The following is a 20845-nucleotide window of genomic DNA, read 5'->3' on the forward strand; positions in this document are numbered from 1 at the left end:
TTTTCCAGAGGGAAGGGGCTTGAGTGTCCTCCAGGCTCTCAGTGGCCGCAGCTGAGAAGGGGGCGGGGGGGGCATCTTCACCCCTAGGTGCTAGCAGATGGAGACTATTCATTTATGGGACCCAGTGGGGTTTCTTCTTTTGGAAAAAACTGTGGGTAATACTTCTCATTCCCTTGAGGGCAACCTGAAAGGGAGGCCCATCGGGAAAGTGCTGGAACAGAGCTGGCCGGGCCCAGTGGGGAGCTGCGGACCCCTCCCAGTCTTCTCAGTCGGGTCCTCTCTGCCCTCCCGCGGCCAGCTGCCATGTGCGCAGGGTTTCTCCTCCGCCCCCCACCACTTCTTCTCCCCCCACCCGCTGCTTCTCCTCCCCACCCCGGCTGCTTCTCCTCCCCCCTGCCGCTGTCCCCCCATCCCACCCTCAGGCCTCCTGCTTCGCCCCACCAGCGTCTGGTATCCAAGCAACCCCCCTGGGGAAACTGAGGCTCGGTGGGAAGAGGAATTGTCTCAGGGTGCTCGTCTCGTGTCCCCCTCCTTCTCTCTCCCTTTTTAACCCTCTCGGTTTGTCTCTCCCTCTCTTCATCTTCATTCATCCCATCCCCCTCTTGTCCATCCTCCCTTCTCTCTCCCTCCCTCCGTCACTCTCTCCCATTCTCGGGGCCTCTATCGCTAGCCATCTCGGTGTCTGTTCTGCCTCCCGCTCCCCCTCGCTCCCTCCTCCCCATTCTCTAATGGCCCCTCCCCCTCCCCTCCCCCCCTCCCCTCTCAAGCTCCTCTCTTTCTCTCCCTCCCTCTCCCTCTCCACCTCTCTGTTTCTGTCTCCCGTTACTGCTCTCACTCCCTCTCTATCCACTCTGTCTTTCTCTTTTTCTGTTCTCTTCCTCTTTCTGGCTCTGTCCCTCTGTCTCTCCCCAGGTCTGTCTATCTGTTTCTCATTCTCTGAATCTCGCGCTCTCTTTTTGACCTTCTCCCCACCCCGCTCCAGTTTCTCTGCCTCCCTCTCGCTCTCGCTCTCTCTGCATCTCTTTCTGTGTCTCTCTGACTCCCCCATTCTCCAGGTGTCCGCCCCGGTCTCTGTCTGTCTGTCATCTCTCCACTCGCTCTCTCCAGCCTTGTCCTTTCGGCCTCTCCCCACCGTCTCGCTGGCTCTCCTCCTCTCTCTTTCTCCCCCCCTTTCCCAGCACCTCTGCCCCCTCGTCCCGGGGCTCCCTGCGGCCGCACCTTCACCTGCCCTTCCCTCCGCTTTACTTTCTAGAGTATTTTTAGGTTAATTTATTTTTTATTAGAGAAATTGTAGATTGACAGAAAAAACCATTGCAAAGACAGGGAGACCCGGCCCGGACGCGGGCAGCCCCGGCTTACTAAGGGCCCCGGGGCTCCTGCGGGTCTGCACGCGGAACCTCCCAGCACAGGGACGTCCCTCACCGCCCAGCTGTTCTCTGACAATTACAGCAAACAAACATCAGGGTCCTCTTTAGGAGGTGATGCTGGGACAAGGCCAGGCACCTTTTGGTGTAAGGGTGGGGGTCAGGGGTCGGGGGTCAGGGGGCACGCGGCGGCTCATCCCTCTCATCTCAGGCCCCCCCCCCCGCCTCCCCCCTCTCTGTCTCCCTCTCTCACACACACACTTTCTCCACCTTTTTTTCCTCCCTCCCTGCTCCCCACTTTCCTTTCAAAGTCTCCCCATTCCTCTCCAGACCTGTCTCTTCCCTCCCTCCTCCTCCTCACTCTCTGGGGCTCTGCCGGCCACCCTGGGGTTCAGCTCCCGCCCCCACACCCCGCCTCCCCCCCCCCATCTTCCCCATCCCTCTCCCCCTCTCTGGCTCTGCCTAGCCCCTCCCTGCTCACCTTCTCTTTACTCCTCACCTCACCACCCGTTATTTCACTCCGACCCTCACAGTTTCCCATTACTTCTCACTCACACTCACGCCTTCACACGCACGCATACACACTCTCGGCCTATTTCTCTTCTTTAAAGGATGTTCTTGGCCTCTCCCCCTCCTCCCTCCCCCCACTTCCTTGCCTCCCCCGCCCTCCGCCCCCTCCCCTGCCCTCTCTCCTCCGGGACCACCCGAGGCGGGGTTCCCCCAGACCTTCCCACTTCCTAATTGCCGCTTGTCCTGGCTCCAAGGGGTGGGGCCTGGGTGGGGGTACACTGGGGGAGGCACAAGGGGGTTCCGCCCTCACCCCCTGCCCCTTCCTCCTCCCTCCTGTCCCAGCCGCTGACTCCCTCCCTCTCCTCCTTCCTCTCACCCAGACCCCAGGCCCTACCGGGGGCCCCCCCTCACTTTCTCCCCACCTGCTCTCTCTTCCTGTCTGTCTTTCTGTCTCTCACACACACAGTCCCCTCCCTCGCTGTCCCTGCCATCCTTCCCCCACACACAGGTGGGTCTCCTGCTTCCTTTCCCTTCCGTCTTTCCCCCACTCATTTTCCTTTTACCTTCTTTCCATTGATTCCTTACTCCCCCCTTCTCCCCCCACCTACTCCCCCAGCTTTGCCCTCACCTCCACCCCATCTTCCCTCACTCATGAAACTGTAAAACTCCATTTATTTTTCAGTTTCTCTCCCTTTTATTTTCCTTGAACATTTCCCTATTTCCCCCTGTCTCCTTTTCTGTTCCACTCCTCTCATCCCCAAGTCCATTTCTCTGTCTCTCCCTCGCCCCCCATCCAGCCTTCCCAACCTCCCCTGCCCAGCTGCCAGCCCCTTCCCCTGCCCTCCCCCACCTTCTCACCCCCCTAGCGCCCCCCACCCCGGGGCCCAGGGGCGGCTGTACCTCCGAACAGATGGGCCTGGATTTAGGTTTCACAGTTTACTGAACTTACTTCCGGGCCTGCCGGGGCCTGGCTGCAGCTGCACACTTCTGTCTGTCAGTCCGTCGGACCACCGCAGCTCTGGGTTGACGGGGCCTCCTGGGGTGTGAGCTCCGGATCCGGTGGGGCCATCACGGGGGAGCCCTTTCCTGCCCCCCAGGGCGCGCCTCCCCACCGCCTTCCCCAGCCTTCCTGTCCCCCCCAGGTGCCCAGCCCATCTGCTGTGCTTTCCTGCTGCTTCTCGCTCCCGCCGCCTTGCTCCGTGCTCCGGGCTACTCGGGAGCCGCTGGTGGGGTTGGACTGCTACGGGGACATGGGTGTGCCTCTAGAGAGGGTCTCCCATCGCCGTGGGCCCCGGCCAGCGCTGAGGGTCCGGGGAGGGGCGCGGAGCCCAGGCTGGACCTCGGGGCGGAGTGGGGGGGGGCGGCGCCTGAAGTGGGGCCTTCAGGACCCTGGGCCATGCACAGAGGCTCCTAGTCTCTGGGGGGGGCCACACCCGCGAGACCATCAGATCCTTTGCGCAGGTTTCCAGCCCGAGCAGCCGCGTGCGGCGCACCCCTCCCCGCGCCCTCGGGTTTTCTCTGCGTCTCCCCTCACTTCACTTCATTCCTTCTCATCCTTTAAACGCCTGTCCGCCTTTTTCTCTCTTGCCCTCTTTCTGTATCTTCCTCTCCCCCACCCCTTCTTTTTCTCTGTTTCTCTCTCGCGTTCCCTCGCTCCTCTCCCTCCTCTCCTTCTTCCCTTCTGCCCTCCCCCAGCGCCCTCCCCACTTTGCTCTGCCCTTGCGCCTCCTCGGTTCCCCTGCGCCCGACCCCCCCCCCCCGTGGGTGCCTCAGGCCCCAGCAGGTCGGGACACCCCCTGGGACTCGCCGTCCGGCTGTGTCTCCCCGTCCCGGCCCCCGCCAGCCTTCCCCTCCCCCTCTGTCCTCCCCTCTGCCTGGACTCCGAGGGGAGTGTGTGCACGCTCCTGTGAATGTGCAGGTGTGTGAATGTGTGTGCATGTGCGAATGTGTGCACGTGTGTGTGCTCCTTCCTCTGCCCGTCTCTGCCTGCCTGGGGGCATCTTCCCACTTCTCTGTCTTCTCTTTCCCTCTCTTCTGTTTCCTCTCCCCCTCCCCCCCTTCTCCAGCTCTCATTCTCTCACAAACACTTCTTCCTTCTCCCCCGTCCCTCTCACACCTTCACTCCCTCCTCTCTTTACTCCGTGGGTGTCTCCCCCTCCTGCCCTCCCCTTGACCCTCCCCCTCTTGCCCTCTCCCCCATCTCTTGCCCTCTCCTTTCTTTCTCTCCCGTCTTTTCTCTCTGAATCTCTCCTCTCACCCCCCACCCATCTTCCTCTCTTCCGTCTCTCCTTCCTGTCTCCTCCTCCTTTTTCCTTTTTCTCTTGCTCTTCTCTTTCTGCACTCTTCCTTTTATTGTTCCTCTTTACCCCTCCCCTCCTTCCTCTCATCTCTTTTCTCTCTAGCTCTCTCCCTTCTCTCAATTTTGCCTTTTTTCTCCTCCCTCCCTCTTCCTTTTCCTTCTCTTCCTCTCCCCCTTTCTCTCATGCTGTTTGTCTCCTTCTTTCTTCTTGTCCTTTTCCCTTTTTCACCCCCTCTCCTGATTCTCTTCTATTTTTCCTTGTCCAAGCTGCCCCCCCCCCCCCGCATCTTCCCCAGGCCAGGCAGCGCCCCCACCCCCGTCCCCCTCTTCACTGTCCATCCCTCCCTCAGCCCCAGCTGTCTTCTCTGCTAGCTTTGCTTGCCTGCCTCTTGTCCCCTCCTCCTCCTTTTTCTCCCCCTTTTTTCTTCTCCCTCTCTCCCCCACCCCCGTTCCCCTCCCTTCCTCTTCCTTCTGGCCCCTTCTCTTACATCTCATCTCTCCTTCCTTTTTCTCATTTTCTTCCATTTCTCTGTGGCTCCCCTTCTCTTTCTCCCCTCCTGCCTTTCTCTCTTCTCGTTCTCTCTGGGCCTCACCTTTCTCTCTCCAAAGTCTCCCTCTGCAGGGCTCCCTTTCTCTTCTCTCTCCTCTCTTTCTCTCCCTGTCTTCTCTCTCGGGGCCTGTCTCTCTTTTCCTCTTGCTGTAGTTTTCTCGCGTGCTCTACCGCTTTCTTCTCCTCTCTCCCATCTCACTTCCAACTGCCTCTCTCCAGTTTTTCTTCTCTGAATCTTTCTCTTCCCCTCTCCTCTCTGAATCTCTTCCTTTTCTCATCTCTTCCCCACTACCTCCCCATCTTCTCCCATTCCTCTCTGTATCTCCTCTCTCCCTTTCTTTCCTTTCTCCCCTCTGAGTCTCCTCTCCTCTCTCATCCCCTGCTGTCACTGCCTCTTCTCCCCTCTCACCGGCCCCCTTCAAAGTCTTGCTCCTTCGCAGTCTTGGGGAGGCTCCACCACCCTCAGCTCCCCAAGGGCTCTGCAGGATGATGAGCTCAGAGCCTGCTCTTTGCCCCCCTGTTGCTGACTCATGCTGAGGTTCCCAGATTCTGAGCAGGAGGTGGGGACCTGCCCCAGAACCCCCAGGCCCCCCACCCTGGCTCTGTGGCAGAACGTGGCAGCCTGGGCCAAGTGTGCTGAGCCAGGGGCACTGGGGTGGAGGGGCCTTGGTGACACCCATTCTCTCCCTTTTCTGTCTGACCTGGACTCTGGACGCTGCCTGGAGGACCCAGGCCTGCCCTAGGCTCTCCAATGACGAGAAGGACAAGCTCACACAGAGGAGCTCCTACCTGTGGCCACACAGCAGGTAAGAGGCAGGGCTAGGACTGTGTGGGGTTGACCAGGAGTTGGCTCCTTCTACCCACTGTTGACCCCTGGCTCCTGTCTGGGCTTGGTGGGGAAGGGGATGTCTGACTCCTTTCTCCAGGACCCCTTCTTCTGTTGTACTCCCCAGTCCTCCCCCATCTGCCCTTCCTCAGGCTGCATGGAACACATCAGTGCTGACATGACCTTGCCTGACCCCCACATCACAGATGAGGAAACAAGCAGCCAGTGTTCCTGAAGACCAGCTGGAAAAGGCTGCGTGGGAACCCCAGCTTTGCAGGGCCCTTCTGTCCATCAGGAGAGCTGACTTCCCCAGTAGCTACCTGAGAAGACAGGATGAAAGCTTCTATTGCCACCTAGTGACAAAGAGTGGAACTGCAACCCAGCTATATTAGACATCAAGAAAAAGCCCAGCAAAAAAGAAGAGACTTGGATGCCTGTTGGGTGGGTGCAGGAGAGGGAGGAAATTTGCAAAATTCTGTAGAGGTGAAAACTTTTTACTCCTAATCAATGTACAAACATTACACAAAGAGAGCTTTTTTGTATGCCAACTTAACTTCCCTGACTTCATGTGTTTTCAGGTTATTTCGGGGTTGATTCTCTCCTGCATTCCCATGTGTATTCATTTTCTGCATCTGCCATAACAAATTAACACAAATGTGGTGGCTTAAAACAAGAAAAATGTATCCTCTCACAGATCTGGAATACAAAAGCCTGAAATCAGATGTCAGCAGGACCATGCTCCCTCTGAAGGCACTGGGGGAGAATCCTCTGCCTCCATCTTCATGTGGCCTTTTTCTATTTGTGTCTTCTCTTCATCTTGTCATTGGACTTAGGACCCACCTGGCTAAACTCAAGTCTTAATTACATATGCAAAAGTCTTTTTACCAAGAAAAGTCACATTCTCTGTGGTTCTGGGGCTTGGGACATGAACACATCATTTGGGGGCTACCATGCAACCCATCATACCAAGGAAATACATCTGGAACTGCATTATGGGAGTGGACTCACATAAATTTGCTTGCTTGGGAGGCTGCCGTTCCAGGAGGAGGACCAGGTCAAGTTCCCACTTCCTTTGTAATGACGCTGTAGGGCCCAAATGAATGGAAGGGGATGCAGGCAAAGGGGGATGGACTGACAGATAAAAAGGCCCCAACAACTGGCCCCTGATCCCCACCATGGAGTCTCTTTAATGGGTTAAATAAGGGAGCCTATAGAATCATCCAGAAGCCAATTGCTAAAATGCCCAATTGAGGTAGAAAAGAGATTAATACTAAAATTAATCTTGTGTATTTTAAAGGATTGCTTGTCATACAAATGTGTGCTGAGAACACCTACATGCTAACCTGAAACCCTAGGCTTGGAGGGGGCTTCCTTGATACCAGGGAGCAGGTGACTTTTCATGGGGCAAAGAAGGGCATCCAAGGGGTGAGGCAGAAAGCGGGGAGGGTGGCTCTTCACTGAGGTGCACATGCATCTTAGACCAGGTGCACATGCATCTTAGACCAGAGGTCAGGAACCAGGAGGCCAGTAGGGGAGAGGACGAGGCCTGTGCTGGACAAGGGCCAAGCTGAGGCCAGGGCCCTGGGGAGGGGATGGAGATGAAGGGATGAGGGAGGGAGGACCCTGAGAGACTGGGACAGTGGTGTGGGGGGGGAGGGTCTGGGGGAGGGCTGTGCTCTGGCCAGCAGGGCTGGGGAGTGGTGCAGCCCCACTCACTAGAGTAGGAATCTGGGGGAGGGCTGGGTGGGAGGCCCCGAATTCTTCATGGTCCTTGAAGCAGAGCCAGAGGAAAGTCCCCGGTGGCAGATGGGCCAGGGATCTGGGAGCAGGAGCGGGGTCTAGGCTGACAACGGGACTGGGAATCAGCAGTGAGGAGGGGGTCTGGAACCCAGCATGGAGGGGTGGGGGCAGGGAGTGGGGCCTGGAGCTGCAAGGGGGTACGCACAGCCTGTCCCCCAGAATGGCTCCGTCTGGCCCTGTGTCCTGCAGATGCTCATGCACGTGTGACACGATGCAGGCGCACAGGTACCCCAGCATCATCATCTGAAACAACCCAAAAGGCCATCCACAGAAACCAGTGAGCCAAGCCCAGGGCCGCCACATGGCATGAGGATCGGTTTATTTTCAGAGATGGAAACCTCTCTATTGTAGGGCAAGTGAAGGAAAAAAAAATTAAAAGCAGGAACACCCACTCTGGCATGACTGTTTCCACACAGGTTCGCCTGTTTATGGGCGTTCTCCAGAACAACGCATGGGAGACGGGAGGCCCGGGCCTCCTGTCAGCTCTCAAGTTTCATCCCTGGACACCCCAGTCGATAAAATAAAATGGTAAATGAGCTCCCCAAGGATGAGCAAGAATTAGAAGTTCAGCCCTGGGGAACCCGAACTAACTCCACACTGACCAGGATAAGCAACAGAGTAACCTGGCAGCTGGAAAGCAACAGAAACAGCCCTACAGGAAGAGAATATCCCTCGGCCATGCGACAATTTCAAGACCCAATACACATTTTTTTAAAATAACAGAACAGAGCAGCAAACGGTTGGGGAGAGCATATGCACCTGCAAATCTGAAAAGGGTTAAAACTCTGAGTCGTGGAAGGTTTCCCAAAAATGATTCTGGGATAATCCAGGAAAAGATAAGAGAATTTATAGGGAACACGATGGAAAAGACGCGGAAGCATGCCCTCTCTAGCTGGCAGAGGACAGGAAGGTTCAGTTTTACATAATAAAGTTACAATACGCTGTAAAACAGGAACCTGCAGTACTGGCAGGAGTGACAGAACTGAGGATGGTCATGAGACTGAGGAGAGGGGACCCTGGCCAGACCCTCCGGGGCTTTAGAGGTGGCACAGCCGCCCCGCCCCCTGGGCCCTCAGGTAACCCTGTACTTGGGGACAGGCGCAGGGGCCTGGCTCCTCCGTGGGATGGTAGCCATGGGCTGAGCCCCGGGAGGGAAGCCTCCGCAGACAGTGGTGGCATGTCCCCTCCACTCTGGGCACGTCCATGTGACCCATGGCGCCTGCCCGCTACTTGGCCTGGCCTGACTCAGGAGGGGCTTGGGGGCCATCTCCTGGCATTGGGGGGATAGGGACCTGTTGGCCTTGGGGCCTGGTGCCCACAGAAGCCGACCTCGCCATGCCTTCCCTCTGTGAGTCGGCGCCCTGCTACCCAGTGCCAGTTGAGTCTTTCTTGGTGACCTCTGGTGGGAGGGGCCTCTCCTGGCCATCTCAGTGTGCAAGACGCCCCCTTCCCACCCCGATGCGGCTGGGCAGAGCGGCTCCGTTCTGGTGGGTGATGTGGCGATATCATGTTACAGACACCGTCTGCCCGGGTCAGGCCACCTCACCCCTGGCACTCCACTCCAGCCATCCCTGCACTTGTGTAAAATGGAAACGTCCATGAATGGTGGCCTGGGGGTGACCGCGAGCCCTCCCCGGGGAGACCACACAGGTGTGACAGGGAACTGGCCGCTCCCCGGGCACTGCCAGGGTCAAGGCAAGCGTGGGCCAGGGCACCAGGTGCGGGGCTCTTGTTACAAAGAGGGAAAAATAACACGCTCCCGGGGGCTGCAGAAGCTGCAGGAGGGAAACTAAGAGTGCGGGGACCAGCTTCCCACTGGATCCTTCTAACACTGGCTGACAGCTCGCTTTCCTGTTCACAGGCAGCTTTCTCATCTGCCACAGCAGCCCACTGTCAGCCCTGTGTCCCGAGGAAATAATTCAAACTCACAACAAAGGGAGACTGTGGATTTTATAACCAAACAAAATGGGGTGGCCCATGGGGAAGGGCTCAGGAGAGGCCGGGGGCCCAGCAGGCCCGATGCCCCCTCCAGCCCACACACGATGCGCACCGACCTGGGGCACAAGGGAGCACAGGACTGCTGGAAGTCGGGACTTTTCAAAACATCTATAGGTTTTGATAGAATATCTTCTCAATATTTTTAAATAAGGAAGTAAAGGGGGTGGGGGAGTGGGAGGTAAGCAGTAGACTGCCAGCACCCACCCGGGGGGGAGTGGGTGAAAGGAATTCTGGAATTCTGTTTCCAGTCCTCCCCTCCATCATGTAACTTTCTTTCTAACTTTAAATATCACTTCTTCAAACCCGGGGCCCATGAGGGCCTGGCCCGAGGGGAGGGCTCTGACCACATCTCAGCGTCTGGGCACTGTGGGGACAGAGGATGCCTCAGTGGTCAGCCACAACCCCGGGGGGCAGGACTGGGAGGGGGTGCATGTGTTTAGGGAAGCCGGCGCCCAGCCCAGGTACCAGGACAGAGTAGGAGTTTGTGTCCCAAGCTCGGTGCCAGGCGAGCTGGGGGTGCCGTGGAGGCTGAGGGGGTTGCCGTGGGGGCTGGGGGGGAGACAGCTATGGGGAGGGTGCACCGGCGGGGTGAGGACGCTACCAGCAAAGGCACAGAGGCTGGAGAGAACTCGGCATGTTCCCAAAACATGTACGCTCGCCAGGGGAGACGGGCTGCAGGGGCCAGGCCAGCCATAAGCCCAGGGGCTTGAACTCTATCCTGCGGACAAAGGGGACAGCAGCAGGGAACCCAGCAGGATGCATACCAGACACTCGACCTCAATGGACGCGGCCTGCTGGCGCTGGCAAGGGGAGGGCCCGACCTTGGGGGGCTGGGGCAGGAGGGTGTCCTGGGGGGGGTTGCTGACTTTGGGCCCTCACCGACCACTGCCGCTACCCCCGCCACCCCCGCCACCACCTCCACCCTGGCCGCCTGCATCCGGCGCTCCTGACATCATGAGGAACAGGACGACGGGAACGATGTACATCCACTGTGGGCAGAGAGGAGGCGGTGGACAGGAAGGACAGACACATAGAAAGACAAAGCAGGGAGATGAGTGCGTGCGTCCTTGGGCTCCAGACGCCAGGATGGGGAGGTGGGGTGAGGGGCCGGTGGGGGAGGCTGCGGGGGGTGGGCCCAGGCCCCTACATCACTACGGGGGTGGGGTGCAAGGGGGGGTGCTGGGTCCTCACTCAGGCCTCCTGCGGCGGCGCTGGCCCCGGGGCAGCAGGACGCAGGGCTGTAAGCAACACGGCCCCCCCCAGGATGAGGTGCCACTGAGGAGGGAGGGGAGCATAGGTCAGGGCCAGCCATGGGAGCCTGCGGCCAGGGGCTGGGGGTCCCTCCAGCGGGCAGGGTCCTCAGGGGCCACCAGCAAAGTCAACCAGGCCCTGGCGGTCCCAGCCCCGGCTCCCACCTGCCTTGGCTGTGCACGGGCCTAGCAGGGAACCTGCAGCCTGGGGAGAGGGGTCTTGACTTCCCTGGGTTGGAGTCAGGTCTCTGGACCCTAGGCTGGACCTGAACTGCTCCAGCCACATCCACTGCCAGACTTCTTGGGCCTTCAGGCAGCACAGCCCCCTCCCCAGCCCTGGGCTGACCCTGGGCACCCCGAAGCCGAGCCCTGCCATGCCCAAACGCCTCTCTCCAAAGCCACATGCCTCCCAGGCTCCCCCAGACCTGGCCTTTCTCTGCCTTCCTACAGTCAAACCTTCCCCTCTCCTTAGGTACTGCCCACCCTCTCTCCTCTAGCCCCCTGGAGGCCTCGCCCTCCTCCCCCAGCCTCACCCTCCTCCCAGCCTCCATCCGCCCCGAGAACTGACCTGAGCCCTCCACACCGCACTTCCTCCTGACAAGCTAGGCCCTGCCTGTGCCCACACAGGCACCCCCTACCCCCCATCCCTGCCCGGGGTGCCCCTGAGATCTGTTCTCTCCCCAGGTCCCACGCTGCACCCAGGGCTGGCAGTCTGCTCAGACTGGATGCCCCTAACCGCTTTCACAAACTGGCACAGGTGGAGAGGGGGCACCTATGGGTCCACGGCCCTCACCCAGCACCACCCACCTGCACGGTGCCAGAGGGGCAGGCCTGGCCCCAGGGGAGAGCTGCAGGCCCCACACGCAGGAGGCCAGAGGCCCAAGGCGCCGACCCCAGAAGCAAGGGCACGGAGAGGAGCAGGGCCTTGGGGTCAGGGAGGGCAGGGGCAGCCAGCTCAGGGCCCCTGTCAGGAAGGGGTATGGGGGAGCCCCACTCACATATTTGGCAAAGAAGGACTTCTGCTCCTGGGGGTTCTTGGCCTTCTGAGCCTGCTCCATCTCCAGACGCTCAATGAAGGCAGCCGTCTCGGGGCTGGGCCGGGAGGGAAACAGGGGTGGTGAGGGGTGGAGACCCAAGGCAACGGGACAGGCCAGCCTGCGAGGACCCCAGCGAGCGCCTTACCCCGGCGCTGTGGCGGGCGGCTGCAGCTGAACCGTGGTGTTGAACAGCTCCAGGTCCACGTCTTCCACCTCGTGGCCCCGGCAGCCCCCGGGCTGCGTCACCACCGACACACCCACCACGTTGCCCACCACGTCCACGTGCAGGGTCAGCTGATCCGAGAGGTGCGACTCCACCAGGGAGCACTGCAGAAGGCGGGGGCCGGGTCAGAGGGAAACTGGGGGCCACGGCCTCAGCCTCGCTCATAGCTCCAGTGGCCCCCAAGCATCTTCTGAAACCCCACCTGCCCCCCTGGTGGAATGCCCAGCCCAGCAGCCTCGCTGGGGCTCCTGTGCCCCCTCCACTAAAGCACCCACTGCTCTGGCAGTCTCCCCCAAACCAGGAGACCCCAAAGGACAAGGCCAGGTCTGAATCTTCCTGTCCTCCCCGAGCACAGAATTGAGGTTCCGGGAACACTGGGGACTTGAGGAGGAGGGCACTGGAGGGGACGGGCGGGAGGAGCAAGGACAGGGGTGGGGCCTGACCACTGACTCACCGCGGGGACGAAGGAGGAGACATAGCCTCCGGCTTCTGGGCCATCGGGGGCTCCAGGCCGCCGCGGGACCCGTACACGGTACAGGCCGTTCAGAGCAGCCACATCCTGGAGACAGGGCAGAGGGGCACAGTGGGAGGGATGCTCCTGGGACTCCACCAGGAAGGTCCTTCCCATCTTGCCCACACAGCATCCCACTCTCCAGCCAGGCCCAGGTCTCCTCCCACAGGGGTGAGGCCAGGAGTGCCCAGAATCCTGAGGATGCTGTTCAGGCACCTGGATCCAGCCGCAACTGATGCTAGCTCTGCACCTAGGCAGTTATCTGAGCCAATGAATTCTCTCTGGGGCCTGATCAGTCAGTGGCTTCTGTCCTGAGACAAAGAGCAGGCTGACGGCACCAGTCCACACTGGGCAGCACCCTGGTCCCTCATCTGGGCTCCAACAGCCCCTGCCCTCCCTTACAGAACCACTCAAGACGGCCCCGTCAGGCAGGCTGGAGCCCTTGTGAATGCCGTCCCTGAGCACTGGGCTGAGCCAGGGCCTCCTTGGGCCTCCCCAGGGCCCCGGGCTGCTTCCGTTATAACAAAGACCCTCTGGCGGCACATCTGTGCACAGGCCAGATGCCCGCGGGACTGGGTGCTCCCTGGGGCTGGCCCAGGTCTGACCCAGCCCAGCACCAGGCCCACGGGGGGCTTCTATTATGCGCCTCAGTGAGGGTACATGTAAGATGATTATGGTGAGAACTCAAGGCGCTTGTAAAGAATCACTGGGTGCCGCGTGGGACAGGCTGGCCAGACCTCTCGGAGGCAGGTCTGCCCCCATTAGTCTCCCACTGACATCTTCCACAAGACATCCTGGGCCCGGGGCCACCCGGAATAAAGCCCACGGCACCCGGCCCCTCTTACATCTGGTCACCAGGGTGGAAGAAGCTTTGGCGAGCTTTCCCAAAGATGTGGCTGTACCCCCGCCCCTCCTACTCCCCCTCCCATATCTGCCACTAGAACAGGGGCTGGAGCCCCGCAGCTTCCTCACCCCGCCCAGCCCAGGGAGGATCAGCCAGGCCTGGGAGGAGCCTGGGTCTTTGGGGGTGTCAAGAAGAAGGACCACTAGACAAAAGCATCCTTCTCTTATTTAACCTGGCTCCTCTGTGGATCGCTTTCTCCTCCCAGGCAAATCTCAACCTAAGTGACCAAGAAACACCTTGGCTGAATCCAGAAGAGTGAGAGGAAGCAATCGTGTGAAAACCATGGAGCAAAGGGAGGGCCCAGGAGAGGGCACGTGCCACGCTCCAGTGCACAGAGACCAAGGCTAAGGAGGACCTCAGGAGACAGAGGGTGAGGCCTCATGAGGCAGTGGGGTCCCCCCTGGAAAGGGGTGGTCATCAGGGAGAGGTCGCCAGATGCCCTCCCCCGAGCCAAGTCCCACGGACCCCACCTCACCCGGAGTCGGCCCCGCTCCTCCTCACTGAGCTGCCGCTGCGACAGAGACAAGGCGCCGTCCTGCTGGCTCCACAGCAGAGAGCCCCGCTTCCGGAAGTGGGCACTGTCATCTGTGGGAAGTCTGGGTTCAGCAACCGTCCTCCCGCGGCACCCCTCACTCCTGGAGACCTGCACTGAATGGTGGCCCTGCCTCCACCCGTGAGTCACCAGGTCACTTCCCCATCCCAAGCTCCCTTTTCCCAACCTCATCAGGGCCTGCCCCCCCCCACCACACACACACACAGCAGTTGGCAGCAGACACCTGACCCCAACCTGAGCCCTACTTCTGCTTCACCAGGTGACTGGGGTAAGGTCACATAACCTGAGCCTCCGTTTTTCCAGCTGCAAAATACTGGGGGCAGGGCGGATCATGATGGCTCAGCGGGCAGAGTTATCGCCTGCCATGCTGGAGACCCGGGTTCAATTCCCAGCGCCTGCCCACGCAAAAAAAATAATAATAATACTGGGGTGGGCAGAACTCAGAGGCTCCCACCTGTACGGCTGGGTCAGCACCAGAGGAGCTGTTTCTGGGGCAGATTCCAGGCTGACTTGGTGGGGCTGGGCTTCTGCATTGCAGCAAGCCCCCAAATTCCAGCCTCAGGCTCCAGAGCACTGGCATGCGGGTTCTGGGAAGCTGGACGCCCCACTGGACTGTGGGGCTGGTCGCAGTTCTGTCATTTCACTTCAGAAAATGGAAGGACATATTTACTGCCTCCAATTGTTGTGAGGCAGGTTGAGTCCAGATGCACAAAACACCTGACCAGCAAGGGGCGTGGGGGAATTGAAGGAGAAGTCTGCTCTGAAACAGGTCCTGTTGAGAGCTTTGACCTTACGGAAGGCTGTTGGCAAATGGCTGGTCAGCCCCACTGGATGGTATCCTAACGGAATCTGGACCTCGAGGAGCCCCAGGTCAGTATCCTGCATGGACGCCGGGCACTCACCAATCTCAAACGAGTGTTCCAACAACAGCGCCACTGTGCCACAACCCTCGCCCTCGCGACCGTCCACACCGGCCTGCAGGGAAGACAGATGCACCCCAAGTGAGACCACCCAAGCCTTCGGCAGAGCAGGACTCACGGACTTCAGGACAAGGAGACCACTAGGCTGAGGGAAGAGCCTGACTCTCTTATCATTTGCAGTGGCTGAGGATTGCCCATGATCCCATACAGAAACGCCCACTCCATGAATATTCATGACTAGGTGCTGCCCTTAGAAAACAAGAGCCTACAAACCCGCGGACATTTGTTGCCAAGGCAACTATCCCCAGATCACCTTCCAGCTCGCATCGTAAACATCCACGAATTAAGGGGACACGTTCCAATACCAAGGGCTCCCTCTCCATGCAAAAACCAAATGCCTCCTTGCACAGCCAAGATGCCGCCCGGGCTCTTATCTTGCATATTCCTTTTCTCCAACGTCTTAAATTTATCCCACCTCCGCTGCTTCCCCCAACCCACGCCCTCGCACCTACGCTTGGAAGGATCCGCGAGCTGGAAACCGCCTCATGCACCTGCATGAGCTGCAGCCCTGCAGCCTTTCCTCTCAGCTCCCTGGGGCAGCACGTAGTCTCACCCCATGCCCGACCGCAGCCTCACTCCCCGACCCGCTCTCACCTCTCACCTCTCATCTCTCCCTTTTGGGCTCTGCGCGGCCTCCGGGACATCCTGACCGACCCAAGCGCCCTAAATCCGGGATTTCCGCCGGCCCCGCCCCCTGTGCACAGCCAGTGCGTACTCACCCCCCGTACTGCGGCCCCGGCCCGACAGCCACTGTCCCGAGCCCGGCTGGGCGCCGTCGCCACCACCAATAAGAGGAGAATAACACGAGCAGCCACCGCTCCGGCCGCCGCCATCGCAGCTTCCTCCCACCAGCCAAGGGGCGGGGCCGAGCCGCGCGCCGCGGAGCACGCCGGGAGGACGAGCACGGACGGCAGCCTGTTGCGTCTGCGCCGCCCACGGGCGCCTGCGCTTTGGCGCCGACAGGTCGCGGGACCCTGCGGTCACCGCGCTGCCGCCCCTCCTTCCCGCTTTCCAGGCACCGCCCCCTTCCTGTGACGCCATCACCCCGGAGGGGTCGTGCCCCTAGCTCGGTGACGTCGTCGGACCCCGCCCGCCGCCTTGTGACGCCACAGAACCGACGGCCCCGCCCTCCCCTTGCCTCCAGGGCCTCTTCCCTCCGCGCCCCGCAAGGGGTAAGGGCATTGCGATGAAGCGGGGGTGCATGCAAAAGCTGGCCCTCTGTGAAGCAGGTGAGGCGGGACCAGGTGGAAGACAGGAGAGACGGAGAAGGGCCGGGGCCGGGGTCACTTGAGAGAACCAAATGGTGGAGCCAGGTGAGGGAGCCAGGTGAGGAAGCCAGGTGAGGGAACCAGGTGCGGGAGCCAGGTGAGGGAGCCAGGTGAGGGAAGAGCCGGATTACACCACCCTTAGCTCTGGGCTACCCGGACCCTATCTCCTAAGGTAGACCCCCCCGAGTTTCGCCCCTCTAGAAACGCCCCTGGCTCCAGCACGTCCCAGGCGCCGGCCGGGACGGCTCCAACGCCACCTCCTGAGCGGAGAGTTCGACGAGCTGCGCGACTTTCCCATCTTTGAGAGCAACTTCGTGCAGGTGTGGAGCCCCGGGTGTCCTCAGCCCCATAGTCTTGGCTTGAACCCTGACCTCCCGACTTGGGGAGCCCCCACTCTCCCTCCTTCCCACTGCCTCCCCCTAATATCCATCTGGCAGATTGCTGACCTCCAACTCCTCATAATATGTGCCCTCGGATATCCCCCATACTTCCTGACCTTTAGCTTCCCTGTGAACCCTGACCTCTGACTGCTGGCTCAGTTTTCCTGATTTCACAGCCATATGATTCTTGGCCTTTGATCCCAGGATATTTGACCCCTGACCTGATCTTTTTCTTGCATGGTTCATGGTCTTTAACCCCACCAAGTTCCCTGGCCTCTGATCCCTCCCAATTCTGCCCCTCACCTTTTCCACCTCTAACCCCTGATATCTGACTTTAGGTGACCCGATTAGGAGAAGTCGCCAACAAAGTCACCATGGGGGTGGCAGCCTCTAGTCCAGCCCTGGAACTCCCTGATCTGTTGCTCCTGGCAGGCCCCTCTAAGGAGAATGGAGACCTGCAACTCTTTGGGTGACTGCCCCCACCCCAGCCTAGACGCCTCCCTCCTCAGTACTGGGCATCCCAGCCTGAAGAACTTCCTCTCCCCAAGATGCCCACTGAAGCCTGGGGGGCTGCAGCCCTCTCCGGGAGGGGGAGGGCGGAGTGGTTCACAGGGACTAAATACCCAGAGCAGGAGGAGGTGGCCGTGTGGGCAGCACCCAGTGCCCCCAAGTCAGTGCACATAGTTCATCTCTGACCTCGCAGGGTGGCGCTCCTTGGGCTCAGAGAGGGGAGCATTCTGCTTGGGGGTCGGATGGGGGCTGGGACTGGGACCTCAGGCGCCTCATGATTGCCAACCTCAGAGTCCCGCAGCTCTCGTGCCACACTACACCCCACCCATTCAGGTTGATTTATTCAACTGAAAAAGTCAAGGGAGAACAAACACACTTCAAAGTGAAAACACATGTGGCACAAAATAGGCCTTTCTCCCATCCCAGCCTCCTGCCCTCCCGCCGCCCACTCTAGCTACAAATACTGAAACATTCATGTGTATATTTACAGAAACATTCTGTCTAGTGGCTTTCACTTTGTTGAGAACATCTCACTATTACAAAGAAAGAGACAGAGGGGGAAGAGAGGGGGGAAGGAAGGGAGAGAGGGAGGAGAAAGAGAGAGGGAGGGGAGGCAGGAAGAAAGAAAGGTACATTAGGACATGTGGACACATGTCCACAGGCCTTTGTCTAATTATGAAGTCCAAATGACATTTTGAAAGTCAATTGGATGCAGAGTCTGGTCTGACTGGAACTAATTCGAGGCTGTAAACTGTTTCACCAAGCAGCAGTGGTCTCCTGACATCTTCTATCCCATTTTCTGTGCCTTTAAATGCCAGGGATGACCCCACCCCCCCGCAATTGATTTCCTACTCCCAAAGGAGTGCAGTTGGAAAAGTACTTACTGGTGGTGCTGGAAGGTGGCTCTGACCTCAAACCTTCAGCACTCTAGCAACCCCCCCCCCAAATAAAATGCCATCGTAACAAGTTGAGCTTGCTCTGCAAACGCTGCCTCAGGACACACCCCTTGACTGCCCACTTTTAACCAGCTTCCACCCCTGAGCTATTCAGAGACCCCCTTCCTTTAAAGAGAGCAGTAGGCACGTGCTGTACGCCACCTCTTTGGCCACTGCCTCCCTCATCGGTCCAGCCCAGAACTCATTTCATATCACACAAGTGCAGCCCCCAGACACCCCTTAGACATCACAGCTTGACTAGTGAACTCTGAGCTGGTGTCACAATGCTACGGGGAACGTTCTTGAACAAATGTCTGCTTTCAGACAGCCTGGGGTCAAATCCTGGCTTCACCTCTTCTCCACTCCCTCTGGCCAGGCTCCCTTCCCCTGGAAGTGAGGATCAGAGGGAGCCTGCCGCCCAGGGCTGCTGGGATAAGCGCCCCGTAAACATCAGCCATTGTTCTTCCATCTGGGGACATGACTGATGGAGTCACCCACTGACAGGCCTTGAGCTCGTGTCCATTGTCTTGGGCACACCCTCCCACGCCCCCACACGCAGGCAGGAAGGTGCACGTAATGGCAATTCGTAGAGTGGTGATGCCAGGCCCAAGGGCACGGGGCTGCCCAGTGGTGTGCTTGAGGGCACAGAAGACTTGGTTCAGCTCCCTGCTAGGGGACCCGTGGCAGGTTATCTGCCTTTCTTGACTCAGTTTCCTCGTCTTCCTTGTGGGACCTTGAATCAGGCTCACAACCACACCAGGGCCCTCGGTGATCCATTTACTCAAATGCTCAACAAGTGTCCTGGAGCACCCACCATGAGTGGTGCTCCTACTGCACTGGGGAGGCAGACAGAGTAAATAAGCCTGTGTCAGGGGACAGGTCTGGGGAGGCGTACGGGATAGGGAGGGCGTGGGGAGTTCCGGAAGGGTGGCTGTAGAAAGATCCACTTGGGGGGCAAACCGTGGGACGACTGTAGGAAGAAGGAACCGCCCTGAGGAGGGACCCAGCCTCGCCCGGTTATAAAACAGCCAGGAGGCAGGTGTGGGCTGCGCGGGGGCGGGGCCGGAGCCGAGTGAGCGAGGGGAAGAGGTGGACAGGGTGCAGAGGGATGGCCTGGGGGCCCGCGGTAAGGACTTGGACTTTTATTCTGAACCAGGCAGGGCTCGGGAGGGCCTCCGGCAGAGGGACGCCCCTTAGTTCTCCCTGGCGCCCTCTGGTGGCCGAGGGGGCGCCGATGCGGGAGTCCAGGTGGGACAGGGCTGGAGCACTCAGGAGCGGTGCATGATGGAGACATTTTGAAGGGTGGAGCCTTCGGGATCTGCTGACCGGATTGGATGAGGATGTGAGAGTCCCGTCAGGAGCGGCTCTAGCGTTTCTGGCTGAGCAAGAGGGTCTGAGAGGGGGAAGGTGGAGAGGGGCAGGTTTGGGGGTGGGGTCGGGTACGGTCAGGGGTTTGGGTTTTGGACACGTCTGTGTTTGGTGCGGATCCAGCATCCCGATGGGAGTTTCAAGGAGGCAAGTGGATATTCGAGTCTGGAGTTGAGAAAGGAGTTTGGGGAGATGCAAATGTGAGTCACCTTAGGGATGGATTTCATTCCAGGGGTGCGACTAGCGCAAGAGTATTCCTTCCCCGCAGAGGGGCGATGGGAGACACCCGCTCCGGGGGGCGCCAGAGGTGGGTGCAGGGGGGCTGGGGAGCCAAGGAGGTGGGGAACTGAGGCCGCCCCTTGCACCCGCCAGGCTGTTCCCCCTGCAGTTCGTCCAGCTCTTTGTGCACAACGAGTGCCGGTGGCAGCTCAAGGTCAAGCTATGCACAGGCCGCGCCTTCTACCTGCAGCTGCGGGCTCTGCGGGAGACCGGAGACCGCGAGTTCGACCGGTGGGTGCGGCTGCTGTACCGCCTGCGCTTCCACTCGCCCGGGGGATCCAAGCCCTCCACGCAGGAGGACTCCACGCTGGAGGACAGCGAGGAGGAGGAGGAAGAGGAGGAGGCTGGGGGGCGGGGACAGAAGGTAAAGGGAGGTGGAGGAGTGGGTGGAGCCAAGGGCGGAGGTGAGCGTGGGGCGGGGCTGGGTGGCGGTAAGAAGTGGCTGGGGGGCAAGGAGTTGGGATCCGGGGCCCCGGGACCCCCGGTCTGAGCGGAGAGGGGTTGGGGACCGGCCCCCTGGCTCCTTAAAGGGTATGAAGCTGCGAGTACATGGCAGAGGCTCTCCAAGCAGGGTGGGGTCTGCAGGTCTCAGTGCCCCTAGCCTGGGTGGCTGTGTTTTCCTAACCTGGGGTTCCCTAACAGCCTCTCTGCCCTTGACCTCCATATGGGCCTAAGGGGGGGCAGGTGCAGGGCCAGATGCCCAGTGCCTGCGGGAGGGGACAGGGATCAGTCCTTGTGGTGGCAGCTTTAGAACCTGTGTGGCCCCCTCCCCTGCCTCCCCCGCTCACAGAAACCCCCTCACGCCCTCCCCCAACCAGGTCAAGGCCTGTGAGACAAATGTTTTCTTGTGCCCCCAGCCTCAAGACATGGAAGTCAGACTTGACCCAAAGGTCTCAGAACTCTGGGGACTGTGACTGTCCCAACATCCTTCTAGGTCACCAAAGAACTAAAGACAAAAATATCCTGTCTCGGGGCGGGACAGATGGATCTTTTCGCTTAATAAAGCTCGGCCGATGAAGAGCCACCACGCAGGTCGCGAGCAGCGTCGCCAAGTCCCCCAGCCTAGATACTGCCTGCCCGGCCGAGGCAGCCTTCCCAGCATGGCGGCCTCAGTGTGGCCTTCGGGTCCCTGTGGCGAACTCCTGGCGACTGCCACTGCCGTGCAGTGTCCACCGTCCAACCTGGCGCCCTCACCCCAGCAGTTCTGCCCATCTGGAATGCCTCTGTGTGGCCTCAGGGTCACCCCGACTTCCGGTCGTTGCCTCAGTAAAGTCGCTGTTCCAAGACGGTGCCTCGATGT

General features: G+C 59.8%; 3 protein-coding genes across 11 annotated transcripts; 2 read left to right on the top strand and 1 right to left on the bottom strand.

Annotated features, from left to right (window-relative positions):
- The first annotated feature begins 3705 nt into the window (after nucleotides 1-3705).
- On the top strand, nucleotides 3706-6900 carry LOC143658744 (uncharacterized). Of its 4 annotated transcripts, XM_077130986.1 has the most exons (3): nucleotides 3706-5529; nucleotides 5702-6032; nucleotides 6128-6900. In XM_077130986.1, the coding sequence occupies exon 1, from the start codon at nucleotides 3801-3803 to the stop codon at nucleotides 5211-5213; it is 1413 nt and encodes a 470-aa protein (XP_076987101.1). In that variant the 5' UTR covers nucleotides 3706-3800; the 3' UTR covers nucleotides 5214-5529; nucleotides 5702-6032; nucleotides 6128-6900. The 4 variants fall into 4 exon arrangements, with proteins under 4 accessions (XP_076987101.1, XP_076987102.1, XP_076987100.1 ...); XM_077130987.1 differs by lacking the exon at nucleotides 6128-6900 and having other exon boundaries at nucleotides 5677-6078; XM_077130985.1 differs by lacking the exon at nucleotides 6128-6900 and having other exon boundaries at nucleotides 5702-6078.
- On the bottom strand, nucleotides 5371-15720 carry EMC10 (ER membrane protein complex subunit 10). Of its 3 annotated transcripts, XM_077131042.1 has the most exons (8): nucleotides 15525-15719; nucleotides 14728-14800; nucleotides 13748-13857; nucleotides 12312-12416; nucleotides 11780-11961; nucleotides 11596-11689; nucleotides 10539-10622; nucleotides 10225-10336 (listed from the first exon to the last, which is right to left on the bottom strand). In XM_077131042.1, the coding sequence occupies exons 1-7, from the start codon at nucleotides 15636-15638 to the stop codon at nucleotides 10539-10541; spliced, it is 762 nt and encodes a 253-aa protein (XP_076987157.1). In that variant the 5' UTR covers nucleotides 15639-15719; the 3' UTR covers nucleotides 10225-10336. The 3 variants fall into 3 exon arrangements, with proteins under 3 accessions (XP_076987156.1, XP_076987155.1, XP_076987157.1); XM_077131041.1 differs by lacking the exons at nucleotides 10225-10336; nucleotides 10539-10622 and adding an exon at nucleotides 5371-6181 and having other exon boundaries at nucleotides 15525-15720; XM_077131040.1 differs by lacking the exon at nucleotides 10539-10622 and having other exon boundaries at nucleotides 9282-10336; nucleotides 15525-15717.
- Nucleotides 15721-15846: 126 nt separating this feature from the next.
- Nucleotides 15847-20831, top strand: GARIN5A (golgi associated RAB2 interactor 5A). 4 transcript variants are annotated; one of them, XM_077131066.1, is made up of 5 exons: nucleotides 15847-16034; nucleotides 16275-16393; nucleotides 16792-16922; nucleotides 19639-19909; nucleotides 20403-20831. In XM_077131066.1, the coding sequence occupies exons 1-5, from the start codon at nucleotides 15992-15994 to the stop codon at nucleotides 20457-20459; spliced, it is 621 nt and encodes a 206-aa protein (XP_076987181.1). In that variant the 5' UTR covers nucleotides 15847-15991; the 3' UTR covers nucleotides 20460-20831. The 4 variants fall into 4 exon arrangements, with proteins under 4 accessions (XP_076987181.1, XP_076987183.1, XP_076987180.1 ...); XM_077131068.1 differs by having other exon boundaries at nucleotides 19639-19776; XM_077131065.1 differs by having other exon boundaries at nucleotides 19736-19909.
- The last annotated feature ends 14 nt before the right edge of the window (nucleotides 20832-20845 follow it).

This window comes from Tamandua tetradactyla, chromosome 16 (assembly GCF_023851605.1).
Source record: "Tamandua tetradactyla isolate mTamTet1 chromosome 16, mTamTet1.pri, whole genome shotgun sequence".
NCBI classification, from domain to species: Eukaryota; Metazoa; Chordata; class Mammalia; order Pilosa; family Myrmecophagidae; genus Tamandua; species Tamandua tetradactyla.